The sequence below is a fragment of the Mycteria americana genome, chromosome 8 (assembly GCF_035582795.1).
Source record: "Mycteria americana isolate JAX WOST 10 ecotype Jacksonville Zoo and Gardens chromosome 8, USCA_MyAme_1.0, whole genome shotgun sequence".
NCBI lineage: Eukaryota > Metazoa > Chordata > Aves > Ciconiiformes > Ciconiidae > Mycteria > Mycteria americana.
In genome coordinates, this window is record NC_134372.1 from 4,966,146 (window position 1) to 4,992,130 (window position 25,985).

The 25,985-nt window shown below is 47.5% G+C and overlaps 1 protein-coding gene across 1 annotated transcript; it reads left to right on the top strand.

Annotated features, from left to right (window-relative positions):
• Positions 1-1,505: 1,505 nt before the first annotated feature.
• TGFBI (transforming growth factor beta induced) lies at positions 1,506-25,985 on the top strand. Its single transcript, XM_075509499.1, has 17 exons — positions 1,506-1,882; positions 6,308-6,406; positions 13,670-13,734; positions 14,627-14,784; positions 15,881-16,045; positions 16,532-16,678; positions 17,377-17,518; positions 18,115-18,327; positions 18,477-18,614; positions 18,859-19,004; positions 19,170-19,306; positions 19,831-19,961; positions 21,884-22,008; positions 23,924-24,026; positions 24,247-24,326; positions 24,704-24,728; positions 24,897-25,985. Exons 1-17 carry the CDS (start codon positions 1,521-1,523, stop codon positions 24,950-24,952), a joined length of 2,292 nt encoding a protein of 763 aa, XP_075365614.1. The 5' UTR covers positions 1,506-1,520; the 3' UTR covers positions 24,953-25,985.

The following is a 25,985-nucleotide window of genomic DNA, read 5'->3' on the forward strand; positions in this document are numbered from 1 at the left end:
AACCTCACCTTTTTCTCAGGAAGACCTGAAACCTTTATTTCTTGTTTTTTAGGCTGGAGTCATGAGTCTTTGCAGGGAAGACTTCATGATTTATCTACGTAGATGGAGGCAGCAGTGAGGCACTCCCTGGGGAGAGGAAACCCAACTGAGGAATGGTTTTGTGTATTTTATCCAAGAAGCGTTAATGCTGTTTACACTAATCAGATTTATTTACTGTGGGGAAAAAATCTTTGTAAATACAAAGTGTTTATTATTACTAAAGACTTCTTCTGTTTGGCTCGGTGGCTCCTCGCTGGATACATTTCAATTCCCGTCCTTTGCTGAGCAGCTGCCTTTCCTGGCCACTGCCCAGTCTGCAAATCCACATTGTAGAAGTCTGTCCCTAAGGGCAAGTTGCCACAAAGGACCCCTTCTGCTTCCCAGGAGGATTTAGGGAGGAAAAAGCCCTTCAACTTTGGTGTCAGTCCCATCGGAGCGAATTCATTACAAACACTGGGATGCTGCGGCGAGTCAGGTTGGATAAACTGGGGGCCAGGTGACAACCAGCTGACTTGAGTCTTCCCTGCCCTTTTGGACATGGCATTGCACAAGGAACCTCAGTTGTTCGTCATCCGTCCATGTTTTGGCCTCCTTAGGACTTCTGCATGGCCTCTCCCCCAGGAATCCCGTGGTGATGATGGGTGCAGCGACAGCTTCAAGGGAGGGTTTGACTTCTCTGCTGCCGTTACCTTTCGCTGAAGAGCGTTCTCTGCCCTTGGCTGGAATGGAGGTTTCTCACGTGAGCTGTTAGGATGGCTGCGATGCCAGGGCTGGCTCCAGGGCTGGGCTGGCTCCAGGGGGTCTGTCCCACTGGCCAGGGCGGGCCAGCACCTTTGTGTCTGTGACCCTTCAGAGCAACGGGGCGGCGTGCGGCTTGCTGCAAAACTCACCCTTGGGCTTCACCCCAGAGCCACATGCGACACGAGCAACCTGGCCAAGGGGGTATGCCGATGGCAGGCTTATTGCTCCTGCGTTCGTTCAAAAGAAATCAGAAACTTGTCACCACGCGTGACCCCTGACAGCGCCGGAAGGCCCCAGGGGAGCGGGGTGTGATACCAGCGGGCACTGAGAAGGTGCCAGGCAAGGCAGCGTGGGGTGACACTCAAAGAGGCTGTGGGGCAGGCAGCGTGGGGTGACACTCAAAGAGGCTGTGGGGCAGGCAGCGTGGGGTGACACTCAAAGAGGCTGTGGGGCAGGGCAGGGCTGGCCGGGCGGCAGCCAGAGAAGCTCCCTGGGGGGGTGAGGGTGGGGTCGCAGAGGGGCTGAGATCGATGGGACCCCCGGAGCGTGTCAGCCCAACCCCCCCGCTCTGAGTCCCGACTGGGGGGGGGGAGCGGGAGGCGGGGGGGGGTGTGGGGGGGGGTGGAAGGAACAAAAGTCCAGAAGAAGAAGAAGATGGATGAAACGCTGAGCTGGATGGAGGACGCCCCTGGCCGCTTTCTGCTCCCACAGCGGCGGGGCACGGGCGGACAGACAGACGGATGGATGGGTGGGCGGATGGACGGACGGATGGATGCCCTTTCCGAGGGGCGGCCCCCACTCCCCTCCCCTCCCCTCCCCTCCCGCCGGGCCGGGCCGGGCCGGGCGGCCGCTCCGCTCCGCTCCGCTCCCCCCGCGGGGCCGCGCCGCCGCTCCCCGCCCCCGCCCCGCCGCCGCATTTAACGGGGCGCGCGGCCGCCGCCGCCCCGTCCCGGCCCGTCCCGGCCCGTCGCTTCCCGGCCATGGCGCGCCCGCCGCTGCCGCTGCCGCTGCTGCTGGCGCTGGCGCTGGGCCTCGCCGCCGCCGCCAAGTCCCCGTACCAGCAGGTCCTGCAGCACAGCCGGCTCCGCGGCCGGCAGCACGGGTAAGCGCGGCGAGCGGGCGGCTCCCGCACCCCCCCCCCCCCCCCCCGCTCCTCCCCGGGCAAAAAAAGAGGGGAGCGGGGGCGAAAACTTTTTTTTCCCTACCTTTGCACAAATCCCGGTGGGAAGCGGCTCGGTCGCCGTCTCGCCCGTCGCTGTGCAGCGCCCGCTCCGCCCGGCCGGCTCTTTGTGCGGGTGCGGAGGCACCGCCGAGCCCGGGGCCGGTGCGGGGCACCCGGCAGCTCGGCCCTGCCCCCGGGGGAACCTCGGGATGCTTTCTTCCCGGGATAACGGCTTTTTCTGTCTTCCTGGGATAACGATTTTTTCTTTCTTCCCGGGATAACGGCTTTTTCTTTCATCCTCGAGTAACTTTTTTCTTTCTTCTTTGGATAACTTTCCTCCTTTCTTTCAGGATGCTTAATATTGCAGATGTCATTTTCGAGCCCTCAATGATTCTTTATCAGTCTATGCCCCTTAAGGAAAAAGAGGAAAAAAAAAAATCTCTGGGTTTTGAATGGTTAAAGGTTTTGTGGAAGGTATGCTCGTTTTCATGAATTTATAGAAAAAGAAAGGAAATTGGTTCGATGGCAGAGGAGTGCCTCTGTGGAGTGGGCACCAACTTACTCTTGACTGGAACCTCCAGCAAGACTTGAAAGTTTTCTTGACAAAAGTAATCACTTATTTACTCATAAACCTTCCGAGATGAGGAATATCCAAATAGTGCCTGTAGACAATAGACAATATTGCTAGATGGACAATACGTTACGGACTGAGTAGTTTGAGTCTTCTTTCATAGGTAGAAAGCTAACCCAATGTTAATAGTTGTTCCCACGGTTTTTAAAATTTATGGGGAATTAGGAAGGGTGAAAGGATGACAGACGTTTCAGCTGGCTTCCGTCTCTCAGGATGGTGACATTGATTGAACTGTAGCTTCCATTTAAATGGATTGCTGAAGGCAGGGTCATGAAATGCTTTTTAAAAACCCCAAGACTTAAATATTGCCATTTGATACATTATCTGGCAGGGATCCAGGTCAGTATTTATGAAACGGGGTATGCTGTTTATGTGTCTAATCAGGTACAGAATCCAACAGACAAATTCTGAGCTGATGTCTATTTGTAAAATCTCAATAATGAAAGGATTACAGTGATTTACGTACAAACACAGTGAGTCTGGTTCTTGCGTCTCTACACGATCTGAAACTAATATCCAATTCTGCTGATAGCCTTGAGGCAGAGGTTTGCTCAGACTCGGTACGTTAGTGCAGTCCTGGTGTAAATCAGTGCACTCACCTCTGCAGAGAAGCCTGTTACTCGCTGTACAGTCAACAGGGGCACAGGGTAAGATGTGATTGCGGTCCATGCTGGTGCCCGAGATCTTTGGGACATGCAAGGAATTAGTATGGCAGGGTTTCCAGATGAAGTGAAGTTATGCTGAGAGAAATCCAGCCACAGCACTTCGCTCACCGGTCCCTTTCTGATGGAGAGAGCAATCTATACCAAGCTCGTTTTTAAACATCAACTGAATTTTGAACATTGATTAATGATGTGCCAAAGAGATACAGCACCACAAAACCGGCCAAAAAGCTCTTGGACGTGAGGCGTGTTGTTTTGCTTGCAGGAGGGAGCTCAGGAGAGATGTCCAACCAGGACTGCCACCCTTTCTGCTGTGAGCATCCCCCCACACCATCAATGCTCCTATTGAGCCGAGAGCGAGTTGGGTGGCAGAGCTTGGCTCTGCAGCAAAACTTGTACATCTTAATTAACTTTTTTTTTTTCTAAGTGAATCAGCTCAAGTCCGGGAGAGGAGCTGAGAAGTATATAAGGAACATTAACATTTGAAGGTGAAAACCTAGGAGCGCTGTCCCCAAACCCACCTGGCTTTGTGGGCACTACGTGGTGCTGGGGAGCTTCATGGACATAGTCATGGCAGGTAGCTGGGGCTGTACGGTCCTGCTCTTCTCTGCCCCTTCCCGAAGGGCAGCCCCTGCCCCAGCAGCTCCCAGCTGCTGCCTGCCAAGTGGAAGGCTTCAGCTGAAGGCAAACAATAGGCAGTTTTATCCTCGAGTCAGCGCGGCTGGCTGGGAACGGCATGGCAGAGGTGATGAACTCCAATGAGGAGAGGGGAGAGTGTTGACAAATTCGTTTTAAGCCAGACTGGGCAAAGGACCAGAACACGCACCGCGGGGAGCCGCTACTACAGCCTGCCTGCGGGAATCATTGATAACACGGCCCTGGGGATGGATTTTTCCGCACTGAGGAAAAATTGGGAAGAAGTTTTCCCTGATAAGTCAGGGAGGGAGCAGCAGCCCTGTGGAGCTGTGGTCCCGGGCAGGGAGGAGGGAGCAAGGCAGCGCCGGGTTCGATGCTGTCCTGAAGGCGCAAGGGTTTTCTTGGCAGGCTGCTCCCAGGGATACGGGGGAAGTGATCAAACAAGTCTTTCAGTAGCCAGGCTTGTCAAGACGAATATTAGAGGGATTGTCCACTGCCGTCAGCCAGACGCTGAAATCGAGGCAAGGTTTGGAATTTCGATGTAATTGGAACCATATTTCGGCACGGCGGGGCCAGGGCAGCCGAGGTGGGCTGAGTCAGAGAGCACAGACGTCTCTCTAAGCGATGATTTGGCATGGAAATTACTGAGCCTGGGCCAGTTTGCACCAGCTGAAAGTTTGGCTTTGTGATTTCCAACTTTTTTTCAGTAGATTCTTTCTCCTTGTCCCTCGCCCTTATATATATAAAGGGAATTAAATGCTTTCATGAAGAAACAAACTACCATTACTGGATATGGCAGTAACGAGGAGAACGGTGAGCCTAATTCCCCCAGGTCCCACGGGCCCTTACTTTCCCCTTGGGACAGGGTGAAGGTGCCAGGGCCTCGCAGGGTCAGATCCTGCCTCTGCAGAGCCCTGCAGCAGCCACATCAACAAAGGCTCATTGAAGGCAAGCCAAGCTCCCGCTGAGACTGGCGCTGGAGTTAGCCAACATATAGGAGACCCTCATGTTAATTCATGCTAATGATGGGCAGGCTGGCCCGTTTTGGAGAGAGCCATATTTGGGATGCCGGTGAAAAGCAAGCACGGCCACAGGAAGACTTGGTGGCCAGGCTGCAAACTCTGCTTTTGTTAATTTTGGTAGGCAAGCGGGCAGCGTCTCGGTCAAACCCAGCGTGAAACAGGCTGTTGTCTGTTTTCCTAAACAGATCAACAAGACCTTTACAACAGCATCTCCAGGCCCCATCCAGAGTTTCATTTGTGCAAATGAAAACTCTGCCTTGGACGGCGCAGAGCACGTCTGATGGGCTGAAGTGATGATTTATGTATTTTGCTTAATTATTTGTTTTCCCTCCATCTGCCTGGCAGCCAATACTGCACACGTTTTTGGTGCCGCTGCCACAACTGGGGCATGGTGTTGGTGTTGGGAATCCAGTCTCAGTTGGGCTGAACATCCTCAGCTTGCTTGGGTGTTTGCTACACCTCTGGCTCAAGCCCAGAGGCAGTCGGTGGCCTCGCAACCCAGATCTCATGCACTGACCATGCATTGCCCACATCCATGGCCAGGGCTGCTGGCCACAAACCACGGAGACGGAGATCCAGTCTGAGCAGGGAAATGCTGTGCTGGCCAAACCAGCAGCAAGGAAACTCCCACCTCCTGTTTGACCACATCTTTGCTCGCAGTGATACTGCTTCTTAGAAAGCTGAAAGGCTGAAAGTCACCTCTCAGTGGGGTTAGTCACACATGTAATGCCAACCATCTGCTTTTCTGGTTGCGAAGGAGCTCTCGGTACCTTATGGGCTGATGTAGCCACTCTCAGTCTGTGCTGTCACACCTGATGTGTTGAAACCGGAGTGGGCAGTGCCACTGCTCATTTTCCCCATCAGCAGCTCAGCATCCACGTCCAGAATCGGCTGAGTCTATCATACAGCAAAATACCCATTCTGGTTTTGGTGCAAGTCGGTCCATAGGCTGATAAATACCTGTCCTTCTTTATGTCCTAAACAATAAAGTAATGGGTTTTTTTGGAAGGATTTGAATTATTGCAGAACTTTAACAGGTTTTAGCTTACAATCCCAAATTGTAAGTAGCTGTTCACCATGGAAATACTGACCAAAGTATTATTTTCAACTTAATTTCTTTATATTTTGGTGAGAGGTGGAACACGGAAAAAAGTCAAGATTTTTCACTCAATGAAGAAAAGGATACCCTGGCAGAGTGAAGAGAGATCTCTTTCACTGCTTCCTCCACTTCATGATAGTCATTATGCACTCAGATTGAGCAAGTTGACTTGCAGCTCTCCGAGTTCCCTCCCTTGCAACCCCAGCAGGGCTTTTTGGGTGCTGTCAGGTGGGGTCTGGCTCCCCAGCTGCTGGGGCTCAGCACCAAAAGGAGGGAGGCTTACGGGACCCGCTTCTGCTTTGTCGTTACCTGTAGCCCCAACGTGTGCGCCGTGCAGAAGCTGATCGGCACGAACAGGAAATACTTCACCAACTGCAAGCAGTGGTACCAGAGGAAGATCTGTGGGAAGTCAACGTAAGTACCCGAGTGCCGGCCAGGGTCTCCCCAAAGACCCCGTTGCGGAGGTGGGTGCTGGGTGGGAGAAGCAGGCGGTGTAACAGACATGCGATGTCAGAGCCTGCGGCGTGGGCTTCACGTGTATACGTGCTAAGAATTGTTTTAGCCTTTTACTCCCGAAGAAATACTTGTGCCTTGTTTTTTCTCAAATGGCAAACGTGATCCTAAAACACTTAGATGTTAAGAATGGAAAGTACCATGTAAATAAAAACCCTGATGGTTTATTCTAATTGCATTTCTATATGTACTTATATAGCTCTCAATGCTGTAATGAAGTGTGTACCAGATGTTTTCTAGTACTTAGCTGTGTCTCTCTCCATGCTAGGCTCAATGCTGCCTAGCTAAAAAAAAAAAAAAAAAAAAAAGAAATAAAAGGCAACCCAGAGCTGATGGATATTGGAGAGAACGTAAAATTCATCTACACATGTTTGCTTTGGAAGGGAAAACAGAAATAAGGGGAAAGAGGTGTCAGCTTCAGCCAACACTCTCTGATGACTCCACCAGGAAAGTTAATTAGACTTGCAGGCCAATTCCACGTTTAAAATTGCAAGCAATAATATTCAAGTAGCTGTTGCATAAAGTATCTGTGTAAGCAGCCTCGGGACATTCTTTTGAAAGATGTAGTCAGCAGATAATTAAGGATATGCGTGCTTGACTATCTGCCAGGCTGTAGATCAGGAGCAGGGAATCTTTTTCCTTGGTGTAGGCCAAACTGGGCTTTCGGACACGTTTGCTGGCCCACGCTTTAGCACGCACCACCACGTTAGCCAGTATCAGTGCAAAGGTACTGGCCGTGGGGAGCAGAGCTGAGGGCCAGGTCTGGTCCTGGATCTGCGAGGTCAAGAAGAACAAACAGCACAAAATCATCTCATGTGTTTCTGATATGGTCCAATGTAAACTGTGATTAGATCTATAGGAACATGGTGTTCTTTACCACAGATTAAATAAACTCTGTTTCTGTAGTAAGCAGCAGACTTTGAGATCTTTAACTGTGGTAAGCTATACTGCTTTTATTTTGGTTGCCTTCAATGGTTTAGCTGTGATGGCTGGCCATCGGGATTCGTTTCATGTGTCTGGTGTTGGTATTTTGAGGAGAGAGGCAAAGCGGGAATCACCGCTGTGCACGGCTTTTGGCCTTTCATCGTGCTACCCATGAATTCATCTAAAAGACGAAAATTCTGTACTTCAGGAGGATGTATTGCAGGGTGGTGATGAAGCTGGGGAAGGGTCTGGAGCACAAGGCTGATGGGGAGCAGCTGAGGGACCTGGGGTTGTTCAGCCTGGAGAAAAGGAGGCTGAGGGGAGACCTCATCGCTCTCTACAGCTGCCTGAAAGGAGGGTGTAGAGAGGTGGGGTCGGTCTCTTCTCCCAAGTAACAAGTGATGGGACGAGAGGAAATGGCCTCAAGTTGCGCCAGGGGAGGTTTAGACCGGGTATTAGGAAATTTTACTTCACTGAAAGGGTCATCAAACATTGGAACAGGCTGCCCAGGGAAGTGGTTGAGTCTCCATCCCTGGAGGTACTTTAGAAGCCATTTGGATGAGGTGCTTAGGGACATGGTGTAGTGGTGGGCTTGGCAGTGTTAGGTTTATGGTTGCACTCGATGATCTTAAAGGTCTTTTCCAACCTATACGATTCTGTCATTCTGTGATGTACCATACAGTGAGCATGTATAGTGGTTTCCATTATGTCCAATTGTCTTTACAGAAAAAAAAAAAGAAAAAAAAGGAGAAGCAATACTGTAAAAACACACCCCTCCCCCTTAATTTTACAAAACCACCAAATCTGGGAAGACTTAATTTGGGTGATTAGAGTTCAGGCTCTCATCTTGGCCAAATGGTGGCTTTTTTGATGTAAAATGGACAAGGTTATGGCATGGCAATATGGTATCATCATTGCCTCTTCTGATAACAGAGTAGCTTAGTAGGTCTCCAAAAAAAACATGACTCAGCTGTGGATGTGGGATAGCTTTGCTGTTATGGCCACTGAAAGGCAAAGCGGTCCAGCCACAGATTTCTTCAGCTCTGAAGCAAATGAGAAACTAACCTCAAGTAACCCAAGTGTGCAGCTGTATTTGGCAGAGACAAACTCATCTGCTTATCTCCAGAAAGAGGTGGAACAACTGGCATCTGGCAGTGTTTCATGATTTCATTTGAGGAGATGGGGTGATCTCTTCTAACCTCATTTTCTCTGCTTTTACCCAAGTGTCTAATCCAATGATGCATTGCTGAGAGAAAAGCATACACAGCATTAACCTGCCTGTTAACCTATGAGATAATGTTCCCATTATCCACGGAATTTGCTCACCATTCTTCACTTTGCATCATCTCGACAATGGGCGTTATTGTCTTCTCTCTTCCGAGTAATCTTTGAGCCTGGGCCCTACTTTGCCCTTTAGCAGTGCTTGTGCAGAACAAAAGACACGTGCCTTGACTCACATTTTCCAGAGGACCCTGGGACAGCTCTGATTACAAATGTTTGCTGGTGATGGCTCCCACTGGACATGGTGTTCCTGGCGTATGGAAGCAATCAGGAGTCATTTGGGCCGTAAAGGACACGATGCGTTATGCTGCGGCAGTCAAATTCTTAAACCAGTGTCAGGGCCCTGATCCTGCGCCGCGCTCAGTGCATCAAGACCCCGAGAGAGTGCGTGGGCACAGTTAATGGTGCTCAGCATGAACCCTCGAAACTGGCCCGTTGCGTGGGACTGAGCTGGTCCATGAGATGTTTTGAGAATACCAGATGCCTTTAAATCCCAGAAAGAGTCAGGATTTGGCACGTTTGTCAGCCTAACTGGGTGGATCCAGCCTTTGCTTGGGATCTGTAGTCAGAAGTCCTCTCCTGAAGTGCTTGGTCCTCCCGTTGGCAGGGGGATGCACTCCATCAGCCCGGGGGGATGGTGGAGCTGGATAAGCATGGTCATTTCTCTCCTCCTCAAAGGATTTTCCCACCTGTGAGAAGGGCAGTCCTGGGATAGGAGATGCTTGACCCATCTCACCTACTTCACATGTGACCTGGCTGTTATCCTCATTTGCTTAAAGGGTCAGTGGTGCCCCAAGTTGGATGTGTTGCAGGTGCAAATACCTGGCTCTAGGAAGATCGTTTTGACTGCTTTGGTTTCTTTTCTTTTCCTGCTCTGAGCACTGTTTCAAACAGGTAGTAGGGAGGGAGGTCAGTGAGAGACCAGGTACTGCCGAGAAGCAAAGCTGAGCTCCTGCAGAGCTGGCTCAGCGCAGAGAAGGTCAACCCTGAGTGAGGACGGCAGAAAAGCTGCTGCAAGCCTGTAGCAGTAGGTCATAACTTCACTCCTTCTTGGATGATCACATCCTGCATTGGGAGACGCAGAGCGACTGGAGCAGCAAGGAAAGCCAGCTCGAAAGACGCGGATGTGCCCGGTCTTCAGTCATGTCTCCAGGTGCATCACCTTTCGGGTGCTGCTCCAGGCTCACAGCTGAGAGTGCTCACGGTCACCCTGGGGTGCAGCGGGCACTGTGCTGAGTTGCTCCATAGCTCTTACCAGAAACAAATAGTTTACGGCTGTAAGGCAAAGCCTTGGTGGTGAGGCTTTGCAGGCTTGTTTCTTGAGCAGCATCTTTTGGTCCACGGGGGTGGAGTGCTCTACTGGGGCTGGATGTGCACAATGGAAATTTCAACTCATGCATCACAAGAGGACTCTTACCTCTTTATCTGCTTTTTTTCTTTGTTTTTCTTCTCTTTGCTGAAGTATTGGCTCATGCAGTTAAGGAGAAATTAGATAGAGACTTTATGTACATTTTTTATCATTTCATTACTTGCTGATGAAGTGAGATAAGGCAGTTGGCAAGAAGTCTGACACTGCTTTGATTTTAATGAGCACTGAAACAAGATTGTTTTGGTAATTAGGTAATTTTCCACTGTTGGTTATTCCAAAGCCAAAGAAATAGTTTATTTAGAGTATATTCTCATAGTTGTGCCCGTGTTTTTTATATTTTTCTACCTCCCTTATGCACTGGACTCATTCTTCCAGAATTGGGGTTGCAATTGAACATGTTCCCACACACTTTTTTGTCTTGAGAATGAAAAGACAACTTACATAGATTTGGTTTTTGATTATTTTTTGAGGAATAACTAGTGGCAGTAAGTTGCCCCTTAATATGTTCCCTTTTTTCCTCTTAAATTAACTTTCCTTTTCTTGTCTGATGTACTTTCCTCAGTTCGGGAAAAAAAAAGACTCTCTGGCACTTATTTTACAAAAATAAAACATATGGGTTTTATTACAGGAAATTATTACAAATGGATCTTTATTCACTAATATATGCCTAAGCTTATTTTTATTACCTTGAAAAATGCACTTAAAATTTAATTTCAGATCCTAAGAATGCAACAGCAGTGAAACAATGACTAATAAAAGCCAGGGAGCTTGCTTCTGCAGTCAGACACAGATAGACATTTAAGAAATACAGTGTTTCAAAACCAGAGGCTGAAAAACTACAGATTTGACTTCAAATTACTCAATGAGGAGGTCAGGAAGTTGTGGTCAGAAGCGTTGCAGAGTGGATGATAAATGTTCTTTGTACGAGGGCATTGCTTATCTAACCCACATCGCTGGCATCCGCTGTGTCCCGGTGTAGCGGTCTGTAGCCGCTGAGCAGACACCAGGAACGGGGATGGACTTGGCAATTCCAGAGGCTTTTGTGCAGAACCCACCGCGTAGTGCGGTGGTTGCAAGTGTTCAATGTTTTCTCCCGTGAGCTGTTTGCCCCGTGCCATGTAAGAGCAATACTCCTCTCCAGGCAGCAGACTGTGGCTCGGACCCAACTGGAGGAGAACATGTCAAAGGAGCAGTCTTCCTCCCATATGGACGTGTAGGGCACTATAGCATCGAGATGCAGAGTCCTGCAAGTGAGGCAGGGCAGCCTTCAGCCACGGCTGTGCTGCTCCTCCCCGAGGGCTGGGGGTGGCTGCAGGACCAGCGGGGAGGATGCCCTGTGCCCAGCCCCGAGCGACCCCTTGAATGGTGCCCACGTGCCTTGGGGTGGGCTGGGTGGTCTTGTGCTTCCACCAAGTCCGGCAGCCATGGGAGGGCAAATGGCTGAAGCTGTTTTTTGCAATCCTCATCTCTGGCTCCTTGTAGGCGCAAACACTTGGCTGAGCACCTCTGTGTTCAGCTGGCCCTTTGCAGAAGTCTTCTGGTACTCAACTCAAAACGCTGGCGTGCAAAATGCATACGAGATGATGCTGGTAGGTCACCTTCAGCGGGCGAGTGAGACTGGGGGCTTGAACGAGCCCCTGCACGGGTGGAGCTGGCCCCATTACTGGCCTCGGTGCTTTCTGCCATTAGCTTCCCTTGTGGGGTGGTGCTGGAGATGCCCACGAACCCTCTGAAAAGCAGGCGGCATGGTCCCTCCATCCCTTCCCCGTGCCCTCCCCTCCCGCAGGCGCCTGGCTGCTGGGGCAGCCCCGAGCCGGCGAGCTCCCTGCGCTGCAGGCTGTGTGCATCAGTGTCCTGCCCCTTCGTCACAGCTCATTAATCTCCGATCGATCTATAAATAAGCCTTTTAAAGCCTACGTCAGCACTCAGGAATTATTTATGCTGAACTTTGGAATAATTTCTCTTTAATCAGTTCTTCGTCTTTGATTACAGGTCTGAACCAAGGGAACTGTCTAGACTGGATTTAGTTTCTAGGGTGAAAAAAAGAAAAATTGGAGGTAGGGGAGGGAAGTGGCGGGGGGAGAAAGTGTGTGTTTCTAATGAACACAAGACAGGGGGGCTGGGGAAAGCTGAGCAGCAGGGTGTTAAGATCTCCAGTAGTCAAAGGAAGGGATTGCTTTAGGCAAACTCTTTCCCACATGGAATATATAATGTCTAGACAATCAGTCTGGGTTTGCTTTGTAATTCTCTTAGGAAACCGTGACACAGAATTTATTTGCTTCTGTCACAGAAAAGCAGGTATTTGTTTCACTTACTGGCTCTTAATTACCCTGAAGAATTCCCTCTTAAACCCCAGGCGTTTCCACTGTTTGTTAACAGTGTTAAAATGATGACAAATATCTGAAGCTTGAGCATTTTCCTTTCTCTCTGAGTGAGTATGCTGAGGCTCGGCAGTACAGCATCCTACTTGTCTCAAATCCAACCGGGAGCACAGAGAAAACGCTTGCCTTTGGGAGGAACACCTATTCCCTCGCTGTCTTTAGCCTGTCAGTCAGACGGCCTTTCCTTTCACACCAAGCATAAGAGCAATAGGTGAAAGAATCCCCTGTGAAAAATAAATGGGCAACTTCTGAATTGATTTTTTTCCTTTTTGTTCCCCCCCCCCCCCGTTAATATCAAAACATGTTCCATTAAATGGCCAGCTTTGAGAATGAGATGACTTTTATTTCCCATTGAGCTGCAGACAATGGGCACAGCATTCAGGCAGTTCTTGCTTATTTAGGGTCTGCAAATCTGCAGGATGGCTCCGAGTCCCCAGGATGGGGTCTCTGGCCCCTTTGGTTTTACTGGGGGATGGTGCTTGATCAGAGCAGCAGTTTGCTGCCAGCCAGAAGGAGATGCTGCACTGAGGGAGCTCGCACGGACGTACCCGGTGTTAGCAAAGATGGGTGTGCTGTGGTGCTGCCTAGGGGTGCCCACGGATGCACATGCCACCACCAGTGAAGTTTGTCCTTGCAGGGCTTATCCCAAGCCCTTGTGCCAGTGCATCCAAGACCGGGGATGCTCCTTCCCCTCCAGGTCTGTCCTGTGGATTTTGCCATAAGTAAGCAAATAACTTCTGGTGGTGGACAAGAATGGGGTGAAATAAAGGGGAAACGCTTGGCTGGTTTGGTAAAGCAGCCGTGCCGGAGCTGCAGCATGTTGCCCAAACAGTGATCAGATGTGACAGCAGCAGTCAGCCGGGGACATCCCCAAATCCTATGGGAAACGTGCCCAAGCATTTGCAGTGTCTTGCACAGGTTATCTGTTGGGACCGTGGCATCGGTTTCCATGCACTGTTTGTACAAAGTCTCCTGGAAAGTGTGGTTTTTGAAAAGAAATCGTGTCTGCTTTTGTTCGGTGGAGAAATTGGCAACATGCAGTCCTGAAGGAGATAAAAATTGTGGTTTGTCTTTTGTTCAAGACTATATTTCTAATGAAGAGTCTGCTTAGAAAGATCACCAAATATGGATGGACACAGAACTATAGCGAATAGAGAAAAAGCAGTGAGACGCTGTCAGTTAATCTGCCGTATCCATCTCTTATTCCAGAGTAATCAGTTACGAGTGCTGTCCTGGATATGAAAAAGTTCCTGGAGAAAAGGGCTGCCCAGCTGGTAAAAAATATGTTTGACATTTTTTAGACTTCTTAAAATTATACAGCTGCCTAGTAAAGGGAAATGTTAGAAAATTACCCAAAGTGGATTTGATTTTCGCCATTTGTGCACAATATTGCCATGAACAAGTCAAAAACGGACTCAGCAGAGCACCAGCTGAGTGCCAGATCAACTCCAAAGCATGCAAAATGTTCCAGACAACTTAAAACCTTGGATATAATTAAACTTAATCAAGCATGGGAGGACCATGGGGAACTACTTATTCCAACAAGTAATATAGCTGTATTGGAAATGCAATACAAAGGAATGATAGAGTAGCAGACAGCTCTGCCAATCTGTGCTCATTTTTATTTTGGCAAGCATGAGTTTAGCAAAATTGCATTTAGGAGAAAATACAGTTCAGCCACTGGTGAGAGTTGTGGGGGAATTAACTGGGTTTATTGAAAAAAGACATATTCTGCTTTTGCTTTCTGAACGCTTCCTTCCACAAAAGTTTGATGCCGCCCAGTTAATGACGTGGGCCGGTGTGGATGGGTCAGTAGAGACCGAGACCAGCGGTGAGCTGCCAGCTCCGAGCACCAAAAGCCTGAGTACAAACAAGGATCGGGTGAAAGCAATTAGTATCTTTGCTTGCCTCAATTCACGTCCATATAAATCCAGAGTAACTCCATTTAAAACTGCAGAGATGCAGCAGATCCTGGATTACACTGCTGTAATTGAGGCTGGAGCTGTCAGGCTATGATTATTTATTATCTAATTAATGAACAGATATGAATTCCCTGACATGCTTCATTTCCCCAAGCATTCTCACCAACAGCTCTCCTTTAATTCAGCGCAGTGCAGGGAAGGATGAATGATGTTGTGTTGGGAACATAACCTTCTCTTCTTTCAGCGCTGCCGCTCTCAAACATCTATGAAACCCTGGGAGTTGTTGGGTCTGCCACCACGCAGCTCTACTCCGACCGGTCTAATCTAAGGCCAGAAATAGAAGGACCTGGAAGTTTTACAATTTTTGCCCCAAGTAATGAGGCCTGGGCGTCCTTGTCTGCTGTAAGATATCATTCCTCTTCTTTCTCCTCTTCCTCTGGCTTTCTCTAGTGGAGATCCAGCTCCGCAGGGGTCTGGATGCAGCCCCATCTGGCAGAACAGACACAGTCCTGATATAGGAAGGACTATGGATTTCCAAGATGGGAATCACTGTACTGGTCCATCAGCTCCAGAGCTTTGTTTCTGAAAGAGCCCAACACTAGAAAGATGCGGATGCTCTCCAGCAGGTGGATGTAGAAGTCACCTCATTCAGTTTTCCCTGCCTCTTACCATTAGAGATTGCGTTAAGCCCTGCAGCAAGAGACTTCCCATCCCTTTCGTTTTTTTGTTGTTCACCCTTACTTTACCACTCCAGTTGTTCTTAATAATTTGTACAGGTAGCCAGTCCCAACTGGAGCCTCGGTAAACCTGCAGCCTTCCTGCATCGGTGTGTTCCTATGCTCAATTACATATAAATTTCCTTTACGTTGGTTTTGATTTTCTCACTCTGTGTCTTGTGAAATTTCCACTCCCGAAATTGTCACCGCTGTCCTGCCGGTGCTCCCGTCCTAGTGGAGCATCTCTGTGAACAGGGGAGAGTCCCGATTGTACGACCCCTATCCAGTTCCATCCCACATTTAAATCACTTGTCCCTAAATATGTAAGAACAACTACTGGGGCAGGGAGGGGGCATCTTTTTGGCTATCCCCACTACCAAGCCTGTACCCCAAACGGGCACCAGCAGAGCCCCTTGCAGGGATGATGCTGTTGGGGAAGGTCTCCTGGTGTATTTGTCCTTGGCCCTGAGCGATGCCTTTTGTTGCCTTACTGCTCATTTCGATGCAGTGATCCCCCACACCGGAGCTTGCTGCCATCATCCCTTCGTCTGCCAAGGATGGGGGTGCCAGAGCTGCTAGCTGCTGTTGTAAGGCAAAAGATAAAGATTTACAAAAGTTAGAGCTCTTAATTTGCACAGATGGCTTAAGGCTGAATACATCACTTAATATACACGTAGACCCACACCTTGGAAGCACCCTGGCTGCAGCCAGACCTCCTGGCTCTCTCTAACAACTGGCTTAATTGCACTCAGCAATGAAAAATAGATTTTTCTGCTTTTCAGGAAACTCTGGATTCCTTAGTCAGTAACGTTAACATTGAGCTGCTCAACGCCCTCCGCTACCACATGGTGAACAAACGGGTCCTCACGGACGATCTGAAACATGGGACCACACTTAACTCAATGTACCAGGACCTGCCTATCCAGATTCACCACTATCCCAATGGGGTAAGACATTTGTATTAAACCTACACACAGTGGGCTTGCTTTTCTGCTGCCTTGCACTGTCCTTGGACCTCCAGGACTCTGTAATGCTTAGGTTGACAGCTATTGATTTAGGATACGTATTTAGAAAGAGCTTGAAAAAAATATTTGTAAGCAGATAGTTTCATCGCTGCTATTGCAGGGAAGTCGCCCACATTGCTGTGTAACAGTATGCTTGCCTAAGTATTGGTCCTTGCGTATTTTCTTAGTCTTGATGATTCGGGGTAGACAAAACCACTGATTATTTTCAAAGCTCTTTAAACATGAAAAGTTTCAAACATTCTTGATAGAGCATTCTCATTCTTTGTGTGTTTTTATAGGAAACCACATTTCTGCCCCTGCTGATTCAATATTATAGCGCTTGCTGCGTTTGAAATAGAAAAACAGCAGAGGCTGCTTTACCTTCTTGTTTTAGTGCACATAACGCCCCGTGGCTCTTTCCCTCTGCAGATTGTGACGGTGAACTGTGCCAGGCTGTTGAAAGCTGACCACCATGCCACCAACGGAGTGGTTCATGTCATCGACAAAGTCATCGCCACCACTACAAACAGCATTCAGCAGATCATTGAGACTGAGGAAAGCCTGGAAACTCTTCGGGTGAGTCCACCCCACGAGTGCTCCAGGGATCCTTAAAGATGTTCTGTCATCCCACTCCCGGTCAATTGTCATGAAGGGCTTGCTAGTGCCTAGGTGCTGTGACCCTAAAGCTGCTGATAAAATCCTTGTACCAATATAGCCTATTTTGCTTTAGGAAGAGAAGCGTTGGATATCAGCACAAGTAGGGTTTTATGAGAATAATTGTCACCCTGCTATTGCTGTCAGTAGAGAGATGTAGACTGAGTCTGGCTTCTCACTCTTCTATGGGAGTCTCAGCATTAGGAGATATTAACTGTTTGGATTTGATGAGTACCAATTTATCTGCCTTGGTATTTGCCAAGTTAAGGAATAACTTCAAAAGCACAGGGGTTTTGCAGTTAGCCAGCTGTGGGTTCTGATCTGAATTATTCACTGGAACTACTGTGACCCTTTCCAGGAATATCAGGGTATTCGAACTAGCTCTCAGTCTTGCCAAAAAAGGGCTCTTGTACTTAAATTTCTGGAGCACAAGAGAACCATGGGGCTGGGTCAAATTTATAAAGGGACCAAAGTGCTGAAAGAAGCTATTCAGGATTTTTGTAAGTCCTCTGAAATTATAAAAGCCTTAATAAATCTGGCCCTTAGTGTGTGCCTGGACAAAGTTGCTGACCTTTGTATTCTGGCTGAATGTGTTTTACCCTCTCCTCATTTCTCTGAAGGCTGCTGTGGCTGCTTCTGACCTCAACAGCTTGCTGGAAAGTGAAGGCCAGTACACGCTCTTGGCTCCAACCAACGAAGCCTTTGAGAAGATCCCACGAGAAACACTGAACAGGATCCTGGGGGACCCAGAAGCCCTGAGGGGTAAGTGCTTGTTTACTGAGCCCATTGAGAGGCTGAAGAGTATTTTTCAGTCCTTCTAAATTCCTTCTCAAAGACAACTGAATGGCTCCTTGATACGCTCTGACAACAGCTGCAGTAAACACATTTGACAGACTCCAGCTTTTTAAACTGGACAGCCCAGACTTCTTTGGATGTAGATACGGTAGATGTGTAGACATGGCAGAGAGCGGTATCCAGATACGGAGGAGGGAGCTGAAGCAGTCCCTTTTCCGAGTTTTCCTTTAGCACTCCTGTATGTGATGGTGATTTCTATCTATCAATGCAAAAAACCTAGTATCTAATCAATGTAAATTCCCCTGACAAATGAGTCAAATAACCACACGAAACCTTCCGAAGTTGACAAAGGTGTATGAAAATTACTCTTTAAAGGCACTTCATTTCACAGGCTCCTGAATTAAAATCAGCACAATTTAAAATAACTGTGCATCTTTTGGAGTAGAGCCCCATACAGTACAGTACGGTACAGGAGGCCCTTGCCATTGAACAGGATCCCTAGAAGCTGCAATAATTTCACAGTTGATTTTTGCAGCTCACTAAGACGCTTGCTTCTCTTACAGACTTGCTGAACCATCACATCCTGAAGTCAGCCATGTGTGCTGAGGCCATCATCGCTGGCCTGACGATGGAAACTCTGGAAGGAACCACCTTGGACGTGGGCTGCAGTGGGGAAGAGCTGACCCTCAACGGGAAGCCCATCATTGCCAACAAGGATGTCCTGGCAACCAATGGCGTCATACATTTTGTTAATGAGCTGCTGATCCCAGACTCAGGTACTGGTGCCTCTCTGCATCTTTCTTTCTGCTGCCTTTCTTTTGTCTTTCTTGCCACGGTCCAGTAGGATTTGGAGGGTGTAGATATTTTGCAGTGATGGGTGGATTGCCTTTAACGCAAGATTACTATGCATTGCTTTTCTTTTCAGCTAAGACCCTGTTTGAGTTGGCACAAGAATCTGAAGTTTCCAAGTCTACCGACCTTTTCAGACTAGCTGGTCTCAGTTCTCATCTAACTGGCAGTGAGCGAGTGACCCTCCTTGCCCCAGTGAATGATGTGTTCAAAGGTAAACCGGGGAGTAAATCCCTTTCTTCCATCAGCTGGGGCCACAGATCTGCTTCAAACGGTTTTCAGCCACGTTTCAGTCCAGAAGCATGCAAACCCTCTCTCAAATGCCTCAGCCATGGGCAGTGGCATCCAACTTTAAAATTAAAACCTGCTGCAGATAATACTCTGTATTTGCACTTTTTTTAGTGTCTCAATGGTCATTTTAAGTGAATCACTGGTTCTTTCTGTACTTTTTGCTGCAGATGGACTCCCCGTTGTTGACAGCAACATGAAAAACTTGCTTCTGAACCACATTGTTAGAGACCAGCTCTCCTCTAAGTATCTTTACCATGGACAGAAACTACAGACTCTGGGTGACAAGGAACTGAGAGTTTTTGTGTACCGCAATGTAAGTTCCCGCAGTGTGCAGTGCTGTATATGGCTGAATGACGCTTGACGTCTGTAATGTAACGGCTATCATATAAAAGGTGTAATTGAGCATTGTGGAAAGTATAAAAATCTCTCTTTCGAAGCATATGTTAATAATGTCTTTTTTCTGCAATTTTGTTTGCAGAACCTTTGCATTGAAAATGCCTGCATTGCTGCCCATGACAAGAGAGGAAGGTTTGGGACCCTGTTCATTATGGACAAAATGTTGACTCCACCGTCTGGCTCAGTGATGGATGTTCTCAAGGCAGACCATCGCTTCAGGTGACCTTTCTGCTCTTCCTAAGTGCGAGTCAGGAGCAGAAGAGCTGCCAAAGCAGTTTCTATTTATGATGGGTCGTAGTCATGACTATATATATTATTTGAACATAGAAAGAGCATCCAAAACCATAGTCTCATCCCTAAATTACAGGGAGTGAGACTTCAGATAACCCTTCAAGGAACTGTGAGCCAAGAGTGTGTGGTCCCCCTTAATACAGTAAGAAGCTGGCTCAGAAGCCATCTCTGCCCATCAGAGCCACTGTGGACAGGCCTCTCTGTCTCCCTACTACCATTTGGTCCCCAAGGAGTCAGCATTCCCAGGTTGCTTTGCCATTTCTCGGATGTTCTGGTTGGACCTCACAGGCTCCTTTCCTACCTAATCAACTTTTTGGCTAATTGATTTGCTGGACCCCAGCAGGACTTTGCAATTTTAACTTCACAGCTCTCTTTTGAACATAAGATGCAATTGCTGAAAGACCAACAGAAGTAGTTTATAGTGAAGCGTTTTATGTATGTTTGTCTTGCAGTACGTTGGTGGCTGCAATCCAGTCTGCAGGTCTAACGGAGAACTTGAACAGGCCGGGTACTTTCACGGTGTTTGCTCCAACAAATGAAGCTTTCCGAGCCATGCCCCAAGGGGAACTGAACAAGCTAATGGGTGAGCATTTTTACAGCATTTAGATGAACAGCTGCTGTGTGTTACTGAGATGATACGGGGCGGAATGGCTAAGTTTCTCTGCCATCTCATTCTTTGACCTTGTCTGTTGGAAGCATGGGCTTCCTACACAACTCGTTTGGATAAGCCCTATCCAGCAGAAAGCTGAGGATGCACAGAGTGGCACTGAACTCTCACACAGAGCGTGGGCATGGGTTTATACTTTCCTTGTGCTGGGAAGACATATTTGTAGTGTGTACTACAAACTTACTATGACTTTAATTTGGCTGTGCTGGCTGGTGTAAGCAAGATAACTCTAAGGTGTTTCTAGAGGAACTGATGAGGTCTCTGCCTTTCTCAGGGATGAAAAAAGTGAGACTGTGGCTGTCAACCACATAGCATCAGGGTGTCTAAAGTAAGTTTTGCAACTAGGAAACATGGTCCACATTCAGCCTCAAGTTACACTGTACGAAATTTAAATAGTAAAAGGATGGAGCTGTTGCTCCATGTACATGTACACGGACAAAGCAGGAAGTCCAGTCTGATCCTGAGAAGACAACAAATATTCCAGTCTAGCACAGACGAAGACCAATATCCTGAAAAGCACAGGCGTGCAGGCTGGGTGTGGAAAAAAGCATGGGAATGTTTAATAATGCTCTTCTGGATAAGCAGCACCATCTTTTATTTTGTTCATGTTGAAAACTGGCTGTGGTTGGAAGCGATGTCAGGTATTTGAGTGTAATGTCTTCTCGTCATTAAAGCCCAACCAAACATTGACATCATAATTTGGGAAGCATCTGCCCATGGTAGCTGGTTATCCTTTTAAGTGCAGGGATGAGGAACTGGTAACATGAGACAGCACATCCAGTCTAGTGCTTAATATATAAATATTTCAGAACTGTTTTGCAGCTATTGTAAACGGCTGCAGGAATGAAGTATCCCAGATGCGGACACTTCAGATGTTCTTTTTTCACGCAAATATTTAGCTTACGCTCCTGATGAAGAAGTGAATCATGCTGGTGAGGATGTGCAGTGTGAACTGTGGCCACCCTAGAAAAACTGTAATGGAAAAAAAAGCTCACAGTGTATTCAGATATGAGTATTAAAATAAAAAGTCCCCCTTGCTGAAGGAGTTGCTCTGGTTTTGTAGGTGGAGGCCATCTTTTGCACTAGCTGTTCCCCATTGCCTGTCTGTGGCTTTTATCAGTGACACTGCATCCTCTAAAGGAGAAGATGGAGGAGGGCTGCTGGCCCGTGCTGTGCACATCACTGCCTCTTCTGGAAAATAGATGGCAAAGGGGAAGCATCTTCCTAAGATCTGTTTCAAAGCACGGCTAGATGAGTAGAGACGCAGTGGGGTGGGGATCAGGCCATCAATCTGCGAGCCATTAGTGACATTTCTCCTGCGCTTTTCCCCTTCCTACCCAGGAATCCTGCAGTTTCAGCCGTGCAGATTATTGCCAAGCGACACTGGCGCTAGCGAAAGTATTGATGTTTGCAAATACCCAAGTGCTCTGTCTGCGTCCTTATTTCACATAAGTCTTTATTTTTTCCCCCTAGACTTCCTTGGGAAGTGAAAGCAGCAACAGAAGTGGGCTCATGCTGTGCAGAGTGAGAGAATGAGGGACTGAAAAAACAAGAGATAGGGATTTCATGTATAGGGCAGGATTGGTACATACCAAGGTGGGACATTGGGAGAGTGTCCTTCTGGACTCGCTGGGATCCTGACCTGTCCGGGCAGGAATGGCCTCAATGTCCTAATGAGCTCCAACCAAGGTCCTTCTGCCCAATCTTTTCAATTTTACATTTTTGACTTGCACTTTCAGGAAATTATGGTATTTTCCATGTAATGGCATTCCAGCACGTGAAATAGGGGAAGCAAGTGCTGATGCTGTTTTGCAAATGTAAATGTTTTCTTCCCCCAGGTAATGCCAAGGAGCTTGCCAACATCCTCAAGTTCCACGTGGCTGATGAGATCCTGGTGAGCGGAGCAGTCGGTGCCCTTGTGAGGCTGAAGTCCATGCAGGGAGATAAACTGGAAGTCAGCATGGTGAGTCACCTCGGATGGGGTTTCGTCGTCATCAGGGCTGTGGTCTGTGTTTAGCTGTCCATGTCGAGGACCAAAGTATGTCTGTGCACATTTGGATGGTATGGGAACCTCTTTTAAATGTGCACACATTCCCACCAAACAGTGTTTTCTGGGCTGTAGCAGAGGGACCGTTGCCATGTGTTCAATTCAACAAGCTGGCAGTCTTGAAATGTGGTTTTCTTCAGCTTTCTTCCCAGAAGACCAACTGTAAATGATTTCCAGGAGCTGTTATAAATTTAACCCTGAGTCATGGGGGAAAAAGCATAAATAAATTAAATGAATAGCTTGTTTGGCTAACATATCTTGTTTAGTGTAACGAAAATGATCTCTGCATGGGCTCCCTTAACACAGCAGGAGTTATTTAGAATCGTAGAATCATGGAATGGTTTGGGTTGGAAGGGGCCTTAAAGATCATCTAGTTCCAACCCCCCTGCCATGGGCAGGGACACCTTCCACTAGACCAGCTTGCTCAAAGCCCCATCCAACCTGGCCTTGAACACTTCCAGGGACGGGACATCCACAGCTTCTCTGGGCAACCTGTTCCAGTGCCTCACCACCCTCATAGTGAAGCATTTCTTCCTTATATCTAATCTAAATCTACCTTCAGTTTAAAGCCATTACCCCTTGTCCTATCACTACCTGCCCTTGTAAAAAGTCCCTCTCCAGCTTTCTTGTAGGCCCCTGCAGGTACTGGCAGGCTGCTATAAGGTCTCCCTGGAGCCTTCTCTTCTCCAGGCTGAACAACCCCAACTCTCTCAGCCTGTCTTCATAGGAGAGGTGCTCCAGCCCTCGGATCTTCTTCGTGGCCCTCCTCTGGACTTCCTCCAACAGGTCCATGTCCTTCTTATGTTGGGAGCCCCAGAGCTGAAAGAAGCAGATGTATAATTTAGATGTACAATTTCATTTCACAAATTGTGCCCTACATTAAGAGAATGTAGGATCCTTTATTGAGGAAAAAAATATATTTCGGAAAATAAATAACCATGACCCACTCTGTGCATAAGGAAGAAAATGCAGGACAAAAATAGGAAGGCCAGTGTTTCCAAGTGCATTGAGTTGGCCAACTTGCATGCTAGACTCTGCCCATAGAATCACAGAATCGTATAGGTTGGAAAAGACCTTTAAGATCATCGAGTCCAACCGTAAACCTAACACTACCAAGCCCACCACTACACCATGTCCCTAAGCACCTCATCCAAACGGCTTTTAAATACCTCCAGGGATGGGGACTCAACCCCTTCCCTGGGCAGCCTGTTCCAATGCTTGACAACCCTTTCAGTGAAGTAAAATTTCCTAATATCCAGTCTAAACCTCCCCTGGAGCAACTTGAGGCCATTTCCTCTTGTCCTATGGCTTGTTACTTAGGAGAAGAGACCGACCCCACCTCTCTACACCCTCCTTTCAGGCAGTTGTAGAGAGCGATAAGGTCTCCCCTCAGCCTCCTTTTCTCCAGGCTAAACAACCCCAGCTCCCTCAGCCGCTCCTCATAAGACTTCTGCTCCAGACCCTTCCCCAGCATGCCCAGTCCCGATCTGCGCTCTCCTGATGCCATCTCCGCAGCCATCCCTCTTGGTGCGAGCAGCAGCGCCTGCTGCTACCAGGGAGCTGGCAGATGTGCTCTGCTGCTGCGGGACAGCATTCTCAGCCAGCGCACGAGAACGTCTGTGCTCCAAAGCCTGCCAGCCACTCCAAGAAAAACTGCTCAGCCTGTAATTTGTTTTTATATCCTCCTTAATTGGCAAGAGGAATGAAAATGCCTACAGCCATCCAGTAAATGAATGAATGCAAAGTGAGGGCTTTTTTAATAAAATTGGAAACCACTGATGACAAAAATTTCTCATTTTCTACTTTTTTTATTTTTTCTTTTCCTGAACAGAAAAACAACATAATACATATCAACAAGGAACCTGTTGCTGAAAGCGATATCATGGCCACGAATGGTGTGATTTATGCCGTGAACTCTGTCTTACAGCCCCAGGGTAGGTCCATGGTTAGAAATATCTAGAGCCACACCATTACAGCAGAGCTGCTTTGGGAGGGAGAGGTGACACATGGCAGTTGCTTCAGTTTATTGAGGAGGATTAGTCGGTTATGGGATTTTCAACACATTCTCCAAAGAGGATGGAAAAAAGCAGCCTGGAAGAAAGTAGCCTGTGTGCTTTGAAGAGTGTTTCAATGCTATCTGTGTCCTACCCTTAGCTTCCAGGCCGCAAGAAAGAGGTGACGAGCCTGCAGATCCCGCATTAGAAATCTTCAAACAGGCATCTGCGTTATCCAAGGTAAAAGACAAAAAATCTCTCACTGTAGAACTACTGAAATTACATTTTGGTAATAATGATTGGAAGATAACGTCACATTCAGACTTTGACTTCCAAAGAGAGTGAGCGTATGTGTTTCATAGAATGACCAATCCTCTCTTCTTGCATGATTTTATTGTATAAGAGATAATACATTTTGCAACACGAAGCCTACAGTTTGCAGCACACTGTGAATGTAGCCTTGGCATGGTACTATATATGTCAGCTTCCAATAATGAAGAGTCATTCATCCATAGTTTTTGGAGACTAGGGATAAATATATTGACATGCAAACTGTTCTTATAGCTGTCGGAGATTTGTTGTATTTATGCAAACCTTTATATCTTCTTTCCATGCAGGTTTCTCAGAGGAATCCTCGACTAGGTAAAACAACTTCTTTAGCTTGTTTCTAATTTCCATCGTGTGTCCCTGTCCCTTAAAGAGAGGTTTATTCTGTTGTATTGCTCCAAGCAAGATGCAGCATAACTGGGAGGGGAGGGGACAGGGAGGTGCTGTGTGTCTGTCCCACCCAACTCAGTCTTCTCCTTGCAGCACCCGTCTACTCCCGGTTACTAGCGAGGATGAAGGAGAACTCGGGTGGATTCTGAGCCGCGTCGTGAGCAACCGCAGTCAGCGCCTCCATCCCATCTGCTCCGGCTGACAGCTAAAGAGAAGGACAGAATTGTTTTTAAAAACCAAATATCAGCCTTAAATTTATTTTTGTTTCCAACGAAATGGATAGGAAAAACTAAAAGCCATATATATATGTATATATTTTAAGACCGTTTTTATTTGGTTTTGACCTTAAAGGTCCCACACTGAGGACAGGTTTTGGTTTGGGTTTTTTTTTTTTTTTTTTACAAAGTAGTCACTAATTTGCAATTTTTAACATACCCAGTTTGGTGCTTGATATGTACGTACAAGGATAGGTGCTTAACTCTGCCCCGGTTCAGCAGCTCGGAGAGATGCTTAGAGCTCACCTTGGTGCTGTCTCACTGGGCGAGACCGAAGGGGCTGAATTAAAGCCTCTTTTCCAGGCTCCCAGTGGTACCTACTGGCACTGCAAACTCCAGGCTCCCCAAGCGGGAAGCCAGGTATGATCTCACTGAAAACCCCCTCCAAACCAGTGCCAGAATTGGGAAATCGTGGCCAGAATGACTTGGCAAGAATTGTGTATGTTCAGCTTTCTGAGCAAATACTGGATGGCTGGGCGAACAGCGATTGCTTTGGAGGAAGTAAATTTGTTGAATTCATTAACCGTTACCCAAGCAATTTTTTTCCCTGTTTTTTTTGGTGGGTTTTTGTTTTGTTTTTTTTTTTTAAACAAGCCTGTGTTTCCTTCTTCCCCTGTGTTTTAAAAGTCTTCCATGAAATTCTGAATTGAAGGCTTTTAACAAAAGTCTTTCTATTGACATTGAGGAAACTGCATAATTATAAGCTATGGTTTGAACTGTTCTCTTTTTTTTTTTTTATTGGGTTTTGTTTATGCCTCTGGGTTTTAACTGTGCTGCATTTTGTTCACGAGATTGAAATGAGAGTTCTCCCTGGCAGAAGCCTTCCAGTAAATGATTCATTTTTAATAATGGTTGTTTTTTTAATAAAAATTAAAAATGAAATCAAAAATACAAATATGACAAGTGA